This window comes from Trichechus manatus, unplaced genomic scaffold (assembly GCF_000243295.1).
Source record: "Trichechus manatus latirostris isolate Lorelei unplaced genomic scaffold, TriManLat1.0 scaffold00333, whole genome shotgun sequence".
Lineage (NCBI taxonomy): Eukaryota > Metazoa > Chordata > Mammalia > Sirenia > Trichechidae > Trichechus > Trichechus manatus.
Window position 1 is genome coordinate 60,470 of NW_004444269.1, and position 16,028 is coordinate 76,497.

The 16,028-nt window shown below is 53.2% G+C and overlaps 1 protein-coding gene across 2 annotated transcripts in view; it reads right to left on the minus strand.

Moving 5' to 3' along the window:
* Window positions 1–4,159: 4,159 nt before the first annotated feature.
* Window positions 4,160–16,028, minus strand: part of KIRREL1 (kirre like nephrin family adhesion molecule 1) — a 114,073-nt gene continuing 102,204 nt past the window's right edge. For both annotated transcript variants that reach the window (XM_004390830.2, XM_004390831.1), the window contains 12 exons: window positions 15,439–15,596; window positions 13,398–13,548; window positions 12,004–12,109; window positions 11,703–11,851; window positions 11,371–11,498; window positions 10,578–10,704; window positions 10,393–10,493; window positions 8,354–8,552; window positions 6,791–6,898; window positions 6,441–6,580; window positions 5,820–5,897; window positions 4,160–5,570 (listed from right to left, as the gene is read on the minus strand). In XM_004390830.2, the coding sequence (XP_004390887.1) occupies window positions 5,091–5,570; window positions 5,820–5,897; window positions 6,441–6,580; window positions 6,791–6,898; window positions 8,354–8,552; window positions 10,393–10,493; window positions 10,578–10,704; window positions 11,371–11,498; window positions 11,703–11,851; window positions 12,004–12,109; window positions 13,398–13,548; window positions 15,439–15,596 (1,925 nt within the window). In that variant the 3' untranslated portion in view covers window positions 4,160–5,090. The remainder of the gene's footprint in view (window positions 5,571–5,819; window positions 5,898–6,440; window positions 6,581–6,790; window positions 6,899–8,353; window positions 8,553–10,392; window positions 10,494–10,577; window positions 10,705–11,370; window positions 11,499–11,702; window positions 11,852–12,003; window positions 12,110–13,397; window positions 13,549–15,438; window positions 15,597–16,028) is intronic.

Below are 16,028 nucleotides of genomic sequence, written 5' to 3' on the forward strand. Positions count from 1 at the left end.
AAAAAGAAAATGAAAAAAGGCAGAATAGGAAAAGGTGTGAGGGACACACGGATACACATTGCTAAAAATCTACAATGGTTTGTCCTAACAAAAATAATATTTTTTTCTCTTCTCTTAATTATCATCATGGATCCGTCTATTATTGGGGTTTGAGTACAGAAAATTCAACTGGGGCCAGAAATGGAGGTTGCAACCCCAAGAATGGCTGGGGTGAAAAACGTGACCACAGAGAGCCCTGGACCTCTTTCTGGGGACATTGGAGGCCACAAAATCTTCTGGGTCACTATTGCAAACACAATTGCACTGAGTTTTTGATTGTATTGACAACTTGGCTGCTCTCCCCAGTTAGGGGCACCCCCAGTGGGTAGCCTCCGGAGATCTCCAGAAGTGAACAGAAGAGCCTACAGCCCACCAACACTGAAAAAGGCCAATGGTTTAGGCCGGCAAAAAGCCCAGAACAGGGGACAGGGGCCTGGTAGGAATGAATGATAGTTCTTTGCAAATAGAGTTATTATTATTGTTATTATTTTTAAGGGCAGGCTTGTACCAGAACTGCCCAGTAAGGTCTGACTTCTGCGCAGCAATTGTTTCTCCAGGGACAGAACCTGGAGCTCCCTCACAGTGATGCAAAAAAAATGGGATTCTGTCCCCCACCTCCCCAATTCAGAAATTTCCCAAGCCACACAGCCCTCGGTCCTCTCCACCAGCCCAGAGGAAGGGTGTCAGGACCAAATTGATCAAAGCGAGGCCAAAGTCATTCAGAAAAAGGCCTGCTTCCAAGAGAGGAGGAGAGAGAGCATTGCAGGGAGGGGAGGGGAGATAGGGGCAGGTAAGGAGATGAGAATTTTTAGGTAAGGAGGCTAATTTTATAGCCTCTTCACAAAAAAATAAATGTCTTTCCAACTACATCCCTTGGTCTGTACCCTTCAAGGTCCTATTGTCACCTCCTCAGTGGTCTCACCAGGGTCAGGAGCCTCACTGATGTCTTTCAGGTGATTTCCTTAATATGCAGAAGTGTCTAGAGGTACAGAGTGGAGAACTGGCTCAGGTCACACAGCACTAAAATGGCAGAGCAGCCGGGGTTTCCAAGGCCAGGTGGCCTCGTGAGGGCCTGGAGTTCAGCAGTGGGGACAGAGCCGTCCACACAGCGGAGTGAGGCAGTGACTGAACCAGTCCAGTCCAACTGGGTTACTCAGCTTTAATGTGGTTCTTGTCAAACCCGCATGGCCCAACGTCGCTGTGCTCATGGATCAAGGATACTGAGGGGCCGTCTAATCTCTCTATTTTAAGGAGCCTAGGACACAGGGCTCCTGACAGGAGGGCCCACAGGTTGAGGGGAGAGCTCCTGGGCAAGAGACTCCAGTGCAGTAAGCTCCGTCCCGTACAGTGGAACAAGTGCCCCTCAAAACTATGAGGAAAGTGGCAGCTGCTGGAATAAGGAGGGGTTATCTGCCTGAGACAAGCAGGTCAGATGAACCTCTTTCATTCCAAGCAAGCCATTTGTAGAGCACAGCTAGCACTGCTTCCATCCTCGGCATCTTTCCTTTTTGACCTTCTTAGTGTTTGCTTCACACAGACTTTGTGACTGAATTTTAAGGGGCTCAGTGTTTAGAATGTAGGTTGGCAAGACCACAGTTCACCAAGAACCTCTTCAAGATCCAGAATTCCTCTCAAAACTGTTGTATCCCTCTTCCCTCCACCAGCTCCCTTTCCGACCTGCTCCTTCAGAGGCATCAGCTGTGCTCACTCCTTGCCCAAGACACCTTTGATTTCAGGCTTCCCCTTGCTCTGGAAGTGTGGTGAGCTGACCCTGGGCCAGGGGAATGCTCCTGAGGACCAGCGTGGAGGATGGATGCTCCCATTATTCCCCAGGGAGGATACTGCCTGAAATCTTGACACACAGCAGATAAACCTCACTATCGCCCTGCCCTGCCTGAGGACACCTTTGCAAAACTCATAGAACTCTGAGTGGAGAGCAGCACAGATAACCCAAAGGCCAAAGGATAACACCAAAGTGGTTTCTCTCTGAGGTTCAGGGTCTCCTTTTTGCTGCTGTTTGTGATCAGGGGGTTTCTGGTGGAAATTAATTCACAATGCTTCAGACACAATACTGAAGCCTGCGGCCTATGGTGCAAGCTTCTAAGAGGTGGACCTCTCAGCTTCCCATCCCTTATCTGTTCCCAGCTCCTGGGCAGGGACGGCAGCACCCCCACCCCCTGAGGAATACAACAGAAGCAGAATTTTAGGTTTTTGCAATCCTTCTCCCTCATTTTATGGGCCAGAAAATTGGGGCCAATGAACGTATACATTGGTCCAAGGTCACTCAGTAAATGGCAGTTTCAGAACTGGGTCCCACGTCTCCTGGCCCCTAGCTCTTTCGTGTCAAACAAGGTCAAAGGAGATCAGGATTCACAAGGTGACCACACTGACCAGTGCTGAGGCACGGTGCTAGAGGATTCTCCAGCCTTAGCAACAAAGGCCCGTGATCAAAGGCACCTGCCATCCCCCAGAAAATCTATCCCATTTGGCCTGACAAGCAGATCCCATCTCAAATTCTGATTAGACCAGAATGTAAGTTGCTGGAGGGCAGACAATGCCTTGATTTCAGATGTTCACCCGCGCCGTGTGCAGTGTCTGCTTGATACCCAGAAGGCTCCAGCTCATGTGAAGGGACAAAGAACAGTGAAGTAGCTCTGTGTCAGGCTTCAGAAAGCTAAGCTTTCTTTCTCAACCAGCCTCTCTGTGGAATTAGCTGAGTTAACTAGTGACCTTAGGCCCCTCTCCCTTCTCCCTCTTTCCAACAGAAGGAGTCCAAGACTTAAACCCCAAAGAAGGAACTAAAAGAATCTGGCCAGACCCAAAACAAAAACGGATGTTTTTGGAATATTCGTGTTTAAAAAGCCACTATCTTTAGACTTTAACTGTTTGGATTTTGCATGGCTTATGGTTTCTGTGAAAATAATCAAAATTTGCGTGGATTTGTCTGTGCACAAACCTGCATCCTTAGCATACCTTCCTACTGAGCTCACATAAAAGGGCTCTGCAGGAAGGTGTCTGCTTCCAGGGGTGGGTATAAAGCCCCAGGTAGGGCCCACTCCACGGGAATCCCCTAGACAAAATGGAGGACGAAGAGGCAGCCGTTGAGGCTGGAACTGGAACTACTTTCCCCTTGGGTATTATCTGGTCCTAAGCAGGGAGTGGCTGCCCGGGAATGTCACCCCACAGACCCATCTGTAAGGGTGTTGATGGCCCGTGGCTGATGAGCATGTAACTCATTAAAGTGAACACGACTAATGAATGGTGACCACCGAGAAAGGGCAAGGTGCATTCTGGGAGTTGCACCAGAGGCCCCACCTCCCCTCCCGCTTGCCGCAGAGTCGGGGAAAAGGTGGAGTCCAGACACTTATTCTTGGGACGAGGAGGCTGGGGCGGGGGACAGGTTCTCTTTGGAGCTCCTGTTCTCTTTGGTCAGAGGTGGAGGCTGAGAAACAGCCGTGTGGAATGTGTGTGTGGGTGGTAGTGTACAAGGGGCGGAGGGGGAGAAAGCATGGGCGGTGGGATGCCTGCAGTGCCCTCCTGCGCCACCTTCTCCCGTCAGGACAAGTTCTCCATCAGGGGCCATTTCCAGGCCCCTCACCCGTTTCTCCTCAACACTGTAAAACCTGACAGTGTGTCCGAGGCTCACGAGTCCCCACTCCCTACACAGCCGCCCACACAGGTTAACCAAAGCTTTGGCCATCAACCAAAGCTGGACACTCAAGGCACTGGAAGTGGAAGAAGAAATCTGATTGGCCCAAGAAAGGAAAAAAAAAAAAAAAAAAAACCACACTTAAAAATAAGAAAACCTGTCGAGAGAGACCCTCTCATGCCCCTTGGAAGGTGGCCTCTCCAACCAGCTTGTGGGCTTTGGGGTAGGGCAGCAGGTCTGCGAGCCAGGCCCCCCTCCCCTAACTCCGTCAGAGCCCACTTCCATGACAGGTCTCACCACCTGAATGTACAAAAATGGATTCAAAGTGCTTGGAGATTGAAAGAGTAATGGAAGGTGTTAGGAACCTGGTGGAGAAGAGGTGCTTCCTTTCCTTTCCACTGGGACTTGTATTTGGGTGGGGAAATCCCTACAGCTTTTCTTTCCAAATGAGGTTTTCATTGTTTTTTGTTGTCTTTGAAAAATAGCCTATAGCACCCCACCTCCATCCCCCACTCCCAGGCAGGCTCAAAAGTGAAAGCCGGAAGTGGGGCAGGCTGGGGAGACCGGGGCTTGGGCGGGCCCCCTCTAGTGTTGGTTTGGGGAACTGCTATGTAGCGCACAGCAGTCTTGCTGGTGAATCAGGACATGGTTCCTGACCCTTCCTTTCTCCACCAGGAAACCCTCCCTATCTGCCTGGTCCAGCATCCAGGAGAAGGAAAGAGGGAAGCGCTCCTGGGGACACCTGGATCCCTCTGCAGGACAGCAGACAGATGTCCACAGTGGACAGCCAGGATGACTGGTATTTTGATCCCAGCACTATGAAGGCTGGATTTGAACTCAGTACCAGGGCTGATCTGCAGCAGAGCTAAAATAAATCCAAGGTCCCTTTTGTAATCCCCTGAGGAGGGAGAGATGCACCCAGAGCATGAGCGCAGACCACAGAGGGGTTGGCTGGGCTATCCTGTTTTCTATTTACTTTGCCACAGCCACCCACAGCCCACACTTCATGTCCTTTAGGCCAAAGGCTGCCCTTCCTTACATAACCCCACTCCACTTATGGGAGATCAGAGGGGTGGGATAGAAAGGGGTTGTTACAAACTACCCCCTCTGTTCTCCCCAAGCCCCACTTTCCCTGTCCCCCATGCTGGGACCAGGCAAGAATACAGGTCAAGAGAGACACACCCTCCCGAAGAAGAGGGAAGGGCAGGCCCAGGAGGCGGGGCATGCACGGAGCACCATCCTCGGGACGGGGTGTTTCTGGGAGACCTGCTCCCCACCTGCCACGGTGGGAGGAGGAAGGCTGGTCCGAGACGGGAGCAACAAGCAATGCCCCTGAATATCAGGGAACCGCTGTGAGAGCCTTCTCCTCTGCCCCGCAGAGACGCCCAGCCCGGCTCAGCCCCTACACGTGAGTCTGCATGCGCTGCTGGAAGCGCTGGCCGTAGTCTGAATGCTGGGAGGTGTAGGAGAACCGAGTGGCCGTGGCGTACTTGCCAATGGGGTCATACGCCTCATATGGGGTCCGCTCCAGGCCAGAGGGTGGGGCCTGGGGGTAGCCCAGTCGGTAGGTGGGGTACCCAGCTGCCCCGGGGAAGGGATGAGAATTGAATTTCTCATAGTTCTCGTAGGACAGCTGGCTGGCGGTGTCAGTGCCAGCAGGGGCGGCAGGACCAGAGGGCGTGGACTCAGCGACATAGTCGGAGGCTGGGGCCCGGCTGTAGGTGTTGAGCTGGGCGTAGCCACTGGAGTGGGAGAGACGGGAGGAGGGGCGGCCATCGAAGCGGGTAGTGGGGCCAGCGGCCCGGTAGTCGGCGTAGAGCATGGTCCTGGAAGACGGACGGTCTTCGTGGGCGCGCACGTTGTAGTAGCCATTGGTGGGGTCCTGGGGCAATGAGAGAAGAGGAGGGAGGAGGGAGTTCCCTGCAGGGGACGGTCAAGCTTCACCAGGGCCCTCTGGGCCTCCTCCTGATTCTGCCCTGTGTTGGCCAGGCAGAACCACTCCACCTGCTCTGTTTATTCACTTAAACTCCTAAAGCTCTTCCCCAAACCTGCCCTCACCTCCACCCGGCAGGCCCTGAGACCCCACCTTCCCACCCAGCCCTTGTGCCCTGGCCCCTTGCTCTTCTCCCACCTTCATCTCATACTCTTCCCGGGTGTCGATGGTGTCACAGCGCAGGTCCTGCTTCAGATCCACATCATCCTTAAAGGACTGGAGAGCAGCAGGAATGGGGTCAGAGTGGAGGCCCTGCTCCTGTCCCCCCTTGCCAGACCCCCCTCCAGAGGCCACCTACTAACTGTAGGGTCTGGAGTCATGGCCCACTGGACCTCTGACCCTCTCTGGCAGGCACCTGGGTTCTAGCATCAACTGTGTTGCTAACATGCAGTGTGGCCTTGGGCATGTCACTCACTGTCCCTCTCTGGGGCTGTTTCCTCATCTGGGCAATGAGGCAGTTGGACCAGAATACTAAGGATTTCCTGTTCTGACACTTGGTGCAGGAAGAATGGGGTGAAGGAAGCCTGCTGAGAAGCCCAGCTGCCCATCCTGTGTTGGAGGGCAGTTAGCCTGGGGTGTGTGTGTGTGTGTGCAGGTGTGTGTGTGTATGCAGGTGTCTGTGTGTGTATGCATGTGTGTCATGACCAGGGGATGCAGATGGAGAGAGAAGACAATGATGGTGGTTATTAGAGAGCTGGGGTGGAGCCGGTCCCCAAAGTGTAACGAGGGGAGTCTGCCAGGCAGGAGCAGGACCCTCACCGAGTAGATGGCCTTCATGACCCGGGTGGCGGTGGAGACACTGGCAGTGTCGTCCTCTCGGTCAGAGTGCATCGTGAGTGGCTCACGGTTCACCGTCTCCACTTTGATGTCTAGCTTCCTGAGGGTCACATCCTTGCGACCTAAAATAGGGAGAGGCAGCCTGGACCACAGGCCTTCTGCCAGCCTTGCAGTGGCTGCTCCTGGACCCACCAGCTGGGGAGCTCAACTGCCAACCCCCCACCCATCCCAGGCACTGCCGTTTGGTGTCCTGGAGGTGGCCCATCTGACAGGGACCCGTTGTCTGGGAAGGGGCAAGGGAGGGCTGTGGCCTGCACAGGGCCCGTACTCACTGCCTTTTCGGCGCCGGTAGAGGAAGAACACCAAAGCAATGAAGAAGAAGATGAGCAGGATGCCCGCGCCAATGGTGGCCCCAGCGATGATGCCCACGGGCAACACCTCTTCAGAGGGGGAAGAAAGGGAACAGAAGTCAGGCTGGAGTCTTACTGGGGTCACAGTGGGGTCTAAGCTCAGTGTTGGCTGAAGGTTAGGCCAGGAACTGCATTGGCAACACTGTATTGTGTCAAATGGGTAAGTTTTGACTGAGTTTATGGTGGACAGTGTTGAATTTAAGTCAAGGTTGGATATGAGAAGAAGGTCTGAATTGAGGTTGGAATTAGGCCTGAGCTTTAGCTTAAATCAATTGAGGTCATGATCAGCTGTGGCCTAGCTCATGTCTCATCCCTGCAGCTGGGCATCAGTTTGACCTTGGCCTTGGTTGTCCATCTGTCCCTCTCCTCCAGGCCATCTGCTTACGAAGCTTGCTTCCTCCTTCCTAGGCTGGGATCTTGCTTGAGGTCAGTCACCTCCAAACTCTCTAATCTGCACTCCCATCTCTTCCACCATCTTCCTGCATGAGCCTGTGACTACTGCATCCACACTTATCCACCCAAGGCTCTAAACAGTTCTCCTGAGTTCCCCTGTTCCCCAGAGCTAAGAAGGAAACCAGGAACCCTATCTCCAGCTTTCCCTCTCTCCCTGGCAGCCCTAGTTCTCCCCAAATCCTGCTTAAGCTTCTTCCCCTCCAGAAAGGTTTTCCTACTAAGTTGCACCTTAACTCTACTCACTCTTTTCTTCCCCACACCCTCACTGGCTTCTTCAGCTATGACTGGACTGAGAGATTCCCATCAGTCATTTTCCATGAGGTGTGCCATCTCCCGTGTCGGGTGGCTGGTTTTCCAAAAAAAAAAAAAGCTATCTTTCCCTCATCAGACTTTGGAGCTTTGAAAAGCCAAAGGCAAGGCCCCCTTCCCCATGCTAGAAGTGCCATACAGGCTCATGTGTCTCTCCTATCAGACTGTGGATGCTTTAGGAGGCAGGGGATCAAAACTTACTGAGCACCTACTAGCCAGGCATTTTATAGACATTCCCCCTTTTAGTCTTCCAACAACCCATCGAGATAGGTAGTCTTCCTCCCTTTTACAGATCATTTGATTTTTCTCTATCTGAGTTTATTTACTACCACTCCATAAGTCCTTCCACTAAACTGAAAGTTCCTTGAGGACAGGGATTGTGTCTTGTTCACACCTGTCGCTGCAGTCCCCAGCGCAGTGCCTGGCACATAGCAAATGCTCGGTAAATGTACAAAAAAGTGAGCAAATTTCCCCAGCTGAGCACCGAGGTCAGGTTCTGGTGGGGAGGCCCAGGAGACCATTCTTTCCCTCTGAGCCCAGCCCACAGCTGGCCCCACAACTAACCTGCCTGGCTGACTCTGGAGACCCATCTGCAGATTCTTATTATGGGTAGGAACCAGAGAGAAGTATCCCCTAGGGCTTAACTCCTACCCTCAGGGAGAAGAGGGAGCAGAATGCCCAGGCTGCTCTGCCCTCAGGCTGGGAGCCAGCACTGCCAGTCACCTCGTTCTTCCAGCTGGATGATAGCTGTGCCCGGCCCGAAGCTGTTCCAGGCAGTGCAGTTGTAGTGAGTCTGGAAGTCGGCCTCCATGACATTGTTGATGGTTAGCGTGGACAGCACCCCACTGCCCGAGTTGGTCCTCTCCACCGTATAGCGTTCCAGGGTCCCCACCTCCAGGAAGTTCTCCTTCCATGCCCAGGCCTGTGGTGGGGAAGGCAGAAAGGGAGTAAGGAAGGGGTAGGTGGCAGAAACACACACCTGGGTGTCACCTGGTCCCTCCTCAATGCATCCCTGTGTGCCAGGGGTGCCCCTAAGCCCAGTCCAGCACTCACCCTGTAACAAACCTGGAGTCACATCTACTGCCTCAGGCCCCTGGCATTAAATCTCCACTCTAGGAAAAGCAGCTGTTCCCAAACATGGCTGAGCATCAGATTTATCTAGGGAGTCTTTAAAAGGCAGATTCTTGGGGCTTGACTCCTAAATATGAATCTCTAGGGGAAAGGCCCAGGAATCTCTATTTTTATCAAGATGCCCATGTGAGTGGATGCAGCTGATCCAATGGACCAACCTTTGGGAACCCCTGATGTCACAGAAGTCCTGGACTGGGCGTTAAGAACACTGGCTCTACCATCGAGTCCCTGTGTGATCTCCCTTTCCCTCTCTGGGCCTCAGTTTCTTCACCTGTAAAATGAGAAGACCAGGCTAGAGCTAGATAATGCTCAAGGTTTCTTCCAGTTCGGATAGTCTGAGATTCTAACTAAACATAACTTAGTCTTAATTCTAACTCTACCTTTAACCAACCTGCAGCTGGCCCCACAACTAATCCGCCTGGCTGGTTCTGGAGTCCCATCCACAGACTCTTATAATGGGTGGGAACCAGAGCAAAGTATCCCCTAGACCCCCAGCCCTGGACTCCCTGCCTGGGCATCCCCCCTTCATGTCTCCCACTTCAGAGGGGAGGCCGGGAGGGGGAGCAGCGAGACCTGGCTTCTGTCCAGGGATCAATCCTCTCAGATCTGCTAGAAAAGCCTCCTGGGGCCGAGCCTCCCGCTGCCTGGGTGGCTGTGGTAATGAAGTGTCCCTGCGCAGTCCTGGAGTTAGCCAAATGGTCATTAAATGTGATGAGGGGTTTGACGGTTAATGGTCATGGAAGGAATTAATGGCTCATGGTATGAGGGAGAGGAGAAAGAAGGAAGGCGAGTGGGCCAGTGGGCGGAGGGAAGCAGAGAAGAGGGGGAACAGTGGGGCAGGGGAGGAAGGGGGGCAGGTGAAGGGAAGAAGAGGGCACAGGGAAAGGTCAGGAGGCTGAATGAAAGAACATATGATAAGGGAAAGAGAGAGCAAGAGTGTTAGCCAAGAGAGATGGGAATGATGAGTTGAATGCCAGGTTCATTTCACACCTGTTGGTACCGTTACTTCACACGGCAACCCTGTTAAAAGAAAATTGCCATGGAGTCGATTCCGACTCGTGGGGACCCCATGTGTGTCAGAGTAGAGCTGTGCTCCATAGGGTTTTCAATGGCTGATTGTTCAGAAGTAGATCACCAGGACTTTCTTCTGAGGTGCCTTTGGGTGGACTTGAACCTCCAACTTTTCAGTTGGCAGCTGAGCCTGTTAACCATTTGCCCCCGTTTCATGGATGAGGCAACTGAGGTTTAAAAACCTAAATAATTTGCTCAGGGTCACAGAGCCAGTAAAGGAGGAAGTGAGATTTGAGCAGGGAAAGGGATTCCAGTTGCCATCAAGTCAGTTCCGACTCAAGACGACCCCATGTGTGCAGAGTAGAACTGTGCTCCATAGCGTTTTCAAGGCTGCAACCTTTTGGAAGCAGATTGCCAGGCCTTTCTTCTGAGGTGCCAACCTTTTGGTTAGTAGCTGAGTGCTTAACTGTTTGCACCACCCAGGGACTCCAGGGAAAGGGATAGAGGGACAGAAAGGTGGCGGATTAGAAGTATATGACAGGGAAAGGTGGTTGTAGAAGCAAAGGCAGAGGAGGCAAGAGGGGGCTGGGCAGGGCAAGCTGGCTGTCCTCAACACTCACAATGCGATCTGGGGGTGGTGTGCTCCCAATGAAACACTCCACCTTGCCTCCGTCCCCCCTAACTGCATACTGCACCGCCTCACTGGAGATAATGGGGGGTCCTGCAAGCAAGAAGATGGAGTTAGAGCCAGTTAGAAACTGCAGGGCTTGTCCGCCTGGTCCCCGCCCCCTCCCAGGCCACTCACCATTCACGTACAGCGGCACCTCCCGTTCAGCCACTCCAATCCGAGGCACGATGGCCCGGCAGGTGTAGGTGCCGGCATCTGCCTGGGTCACGGACTTCAACAGCAGCTGGTTGCTGTTACTCAGGACCTGGGCAGAGAGAGCAGCCTCGGGTGGGGAGCCAGGAGGCCTGGGCCCCTAGGTCCATGTGGGCCCCACATCGGAGGCATTGGAAAGAAAGCAGGAAGGGCCACAAGTGAATTCCCAGAAGGGAGATGGGGTTCCCGAATCCGCCTGGCCCAGCCCCTGACTCTAACAACACACTGTCTCTGCAAGAGTGAGCAGAGACCGGAAGGAGGCCCGAGAAGGCAGGCTGTAAGGAGAACTCAGCCCCTTCTGATAATCTGTTCTAATGTTTTTGTTGCCAAATGAGGTAGGAAGTTTTGCTCTGAAATCCCCCTTGTTGCAATTTTGGCCCGAACTGTTTGATGCGGGTTTCTGTAGAATGAAACCTTCTCTAGTGAATCATTCCAGATTCCTCCACTTTCCCACTCAGCATTCATTTACCAGACGTGTTACCGTTGTGCCGGCGCCCCCTCAGGCCCTCTTCCCTCCTCCCACCCTCCCTCCCACACGTGGGTCATCTCGTCTCTCCCGCTGCATCTTCACTGGCCAGTTGTCCTGGGTGGAGGGACCCTAGAGCTAGGCCAGGTTTAAGCTAGGAAAAGAATGCTGAGCATCCCCTTGTCCCCTTGACCCCACCTAAGGCCACGCTTCATCCCCTTAGCATTCAGGATAGGCAGCAAGAAGTCTTACCATGTTTGAGTCCTTTTTGGTCCAGGTGAGGGTGAGGGGGGGATTCCCAACCCAGACACAGGTGAGGGTCACATCAGAGCCTATGTCTGTGGTCGTAGGTTTGGGGTCAACTACAATCCGGGGGGCAACTGAGGTAGAAGGAGGCAGCTCGTTAGGGTCTCAATCTCATCGAGGGTCAGCTCTAATCAGTCCTCTCTTCCCTCTCCTCTGTGCCACGTCCCCATTTCTAGTCCCCAGTCTCCTCCAGCTTCATGGACCTTCCCCCACTCCACCCCAGGCCCTTTAAAGGCCCCTGCTCTCTGTCGCCCATCCCTGCCCTTCTGACTACTCACAGTGGACATTCACTAAAGTGCTGACATTGGTGCTTCCCACTTTGTTGTGGACCTCACAGGACACAGGCTCCGTGAAGAAGGAATAGTCGACATTTGTCTCATAGCGACTCTCATGGGCGTCTTCAATCAAGAAACCCCCCTTGGCCCACCTGGGGGAGGTAGCACAAAGCTGGGATCAGGGCTTGGACCCTACTCAACTCCATCTGGTGCCACTGGCCTCCCCCAGCACCCCCTTCCACTCCTGGCCTCCAGGGCCTTGCTGATATCGCTCCTCAAGGGCTCCCAGCCCCCAAGCCTTCACCTGTAGCCCAGGATCTCGGGGTTGGCTGTGGCCTGGCATGTGAAGATGACACGCTCGCCCTCCTGTACCGTCTGTGGCTCAATGGACAGGGTTACCGTAGGAGGATCTATAAGGTATGGGACAGAAATCAGGGTCTTTTCTGCCTTGAGTTTCTTTGTCCCTCCCTAGCACATACACTCAGAACTCACCACCCTGGGGGTGATCTGGGAATTTGTGTTTCCAGTACCAGCTCCAGTAAATAAACTGCCTTCCTCACCTCTTCCCCAAGGGGCTCCTAGCGGGCCAGCTAGGGTGTTGACCAAGGACAGTACTGAAGGTATTCAATGGAGGTAATTACCCACTGAGGCCACTAGGCGTCAGTGTGGGCTCGCTTGACTCACTGAAAGATGGGAGGGGCATCCCTCAATTGCTGTCCACACACCCAACATTCCTTCCAAAAAAACCCAAACCCATTGCTGTCCAGTCGATTCTGACTCATAGTGACCCCATAGGACGGAGTAGAACTGTCCCATAGGATTTCCAAGGAGCAGCTGGTGGATTTGAACTGCCAACCTTTTGGTTAGCAGCCTGGGCTCTTAACCACTGTGCCGCCAGCGGGAATTTATTGAGCACCTACCAGGTAGCGGACTCCGTGCCAGATACTCTTACACTATGTATCATTTAATGCTCCAACCCTGGGAAGCAGGTAAACCGAACCAAACCTGCCGCCTTTGAGTCTATTCCAACTCATAGTGACCCTATAGGACAGTGTAGAACTGCCCCACAGGGTTTCTGAGGCTGTAAATCTTTACGGAAGCAGACTGCCACATCTTCTACCACAGAGCAGCTGGTGGGTTCGAACTGCCGACCTTTCAGTTAGCAGCCGAGCTCTCTAACCACTGCACCACCAGGGTGCCTCAGAAGCAAGTAAAGGTCCACATTCCCTTTTCTGAAACCTTTGGGGGCCAGCATTTTGAAACTTTTAAATTTTAGAAAGGCAATGCTGTGCAGAGACCATCCTATGGAAGACCCCCAGCAGCGTCTGGGTAATACCCACCATCACACAAGTTACTGCATCTGCAGTGAAACGCTTAAGTGGATAAATAAAAACTGCGAAGAGCTTCAGTTTAGATTTTGCCACCAAATCACTTTTCGTTTGGAAGTGCAGGTAAGGGATTGTGGGACTGCATTTTATTCTCTGAAAGTAAACAGAACTGGAAACTGAGGTAAGAATACGTGCATTGCAGCGGTGCCCCTTCTCCCAGCCCTGTGTCCATGGTTCACGAGAGGGCAAATGGGGCATTTTCCTGGAGCCTCTGGGGGATTCTTAGACTTTCCTGCTTCTCAGATGGTTGCCCACCTTCCCCTCCCCACTCTGCCCTCTCCAGGGTGCTCCTCCCCGGGACCCTGCTCACGGTGCACGTCGAGCTCGATAGAGGTCTCCTTGCCACTCGGGATAGCCTCGTTCACGCTGCGGCAGGTGAAGACACGCCCGATGTCCAGGTCTGTGGGGTTAATGAGCAGCTGGCTAATGGTGGTCTCCCTCTTCCCATCCTTCAGCAATTCCTGGGGCGGAACAATGGTGGGAGGCACGGTCAAGCTAGAAGCCCCCTCCTCCGTTCTCAAGGTGAGCCGACTCAGAGATGGGCTTGGGCTGCAGGGGTCCTTTAACCTGAAGCTCAGTCCCTTCCCTACCCCCAGCCTCCTCCCTGGGGCTTTGAGCCTCATTCCGGGAATTCTCTGAGTCTGGCTCAAGTCCCTCCTCTTCTGGAAAGTCTTCCTTGGCTAACCCAGCCCTCAAGACTCTTTCCTCACTGGAACTTCTGCCCTTTGCAGTCGCTCTGCCCCACACAGTGCTCTAGGCACATCCAGCCCTACCTCATAGGCACCCGTGTGTTTGAGTGCCGGGTCTCCCCTGCTAACCTGTATACTCCTTGAGGGCAGGGAGGGGACTCACAGGCTTAAAGTCTCATACTGACTCAGTTGCACCTAGCCTGGGTTTCCCAAATATGGACAAAGGTGCCCTCCAGCTGTTTTTCATACTGTGAAATGCCAAGGGAAACCATTTATTAACCAGAGTAAGGCCTTCATAGTTTGATAGCAATGCACCATCTTTCCTTGGCTGAAACAGGACCAAAAAAAAAAAACCAAACCCGTTGCCATCGAGTTGATTCCCACTCATAGTGAACCTACAGGACAAAGTAGAACTGCCCCATAGTTTCCAAGAGGCAGCTGGTGGATTCGAACCGCCAACCTTTTGGTTAGCAGCAGAGCTCTGAATCACTGCACCACCAAGGCTCTGAACAGGTCGGGTCCAGGGCAGTAACAGAAGCTCCAGAATGTCTTTGATTAACATAAAAAACTGGGGGAGGGGGCCGACAAATGGCCATTAAGAAACCAGCTGGTTTGATTACCCAGTTTGGAAACATGCATCAAGGCTCAGAGAGAAGTGTTGGCTAAGGACACACAGCGCGTTAGCGGCGGACCCAAAACCAGAATGCAGGTACTCCCTGGGGCCGCCCTCTGCAGAACACAGATCCCACGGTGGGAAGTATATCCCACAGCACCTAGCAAAGCACTGGGTGTGCATGTATGTTTGCCAATGGCTGGCAGAAGGAGCCCCAGATAGAAGATGTGGAATCTAATCCCAACATCATCAACAACTTTGCCATGTGATCCTGGGCAAGTCACTTGATGTCTCTCTGCCAGAGCTTCTTGCCTATAAAAACCCAAAAAAAACCAAACCCATTGCTGTCAAGTCAATTCCAACTCTAGTGACCCTACAGGACAGAGTAGAGCTGCCCCATGTGGTTTCCAAAGAGAGCCTGGTAGATTTGAATTGCCGACGTTTTGGTTAGCAGCTGTAGCTCTTAACCACCAGGCCACCAGTGTTTCCTTGCCTGTAAAGGTACATAATAATCCCTGCCTCACCAGCTCTTATTGTGAAGACTGGGATAGCCTGCCACCTAGAGGCTAAAGGAAGGAGGTAGAGGTGCTCAGTGGAGACAGCACAGGCCAACCCAGGTACAAATCCCAGCTCTGCCTCTTGCCAGCTGTGTGACCTGGGGCAAGTCACTCAACTTCTCTGGAGTTTCTCCTTCTGTGAAATAGAAATAATGCCTATTTTGTGGGCCTGCTGTGAAGATTAAGAGTTACTGTCCATAAAGTGCTTAGCCCAGTGCTTGGCACACAGTTGGTGCTTAATAAATGTCAGGTGTTATTACTATATCTATTGTTATTAGTCACCCAGCTACTGAATAGTACCATGAACCTGGGAATTCACTTCCCTTCTCTGGGCCTCGGTTTTCCCAATTGTACAGTGAGAGGGTTGGACCAGGTGGTCTCTAAGGCCCCATCTCACATCTGCGTCCCGGAGTCTGTGGTTGAGTCCATGTGTGAAAGGAACAGGGACCTGGGTGGAGGCCCACGAGGAGCTGGGGAACAGGCAGGTCTCACCGTGCTGGCCACAGCGCCCTCTTGCTGTGTCCCGTCCCGGAACCAGATGATGGTGGCAGCAGGCTTGGCATTGAAGGCTCGACAAGTAAGGTTGTGGGGGATGCCTGCCTGCAGCAGAATCACAGGGCCTCCATCAATCCTGGTGTCCTCTGGGGGGACTGTGGGGCAGAGCAGAGCACAGTCAGCCCAGGGTGCAGCCAACAGCGCCCTGATGACCCAGCCCCCTGGCCCCTGGTGACATGCCACCCCTGCCACCTAACTCACAATCACTGTATCCATTGCTCCCATGCCAGCTTCATCCAAGGCCCTCAGCCCTCAACGTGCACAGCTTTCCAGTCCCCCTACAAGTTACTCTTTCCCAGCTTGTACCATTTGCTTGTACCACTGCCCTCTAACCCTTGCACCAAGCTACATGCTACAGATGGGGGCAGTGTCTTCAAATTTAGGAAGATGCTGGGCTGTCTCAGGGTTGGAGTCTAGTTCATACCCTGTGGGCGTGGCACAGAGAGGTGGCTATCCCATGGGCTTCTAACATCTGTCCCCTCCTGTCTGCTCCTCTGCCCTCGGGCAGCCAGGTGAGCTGGCCTATT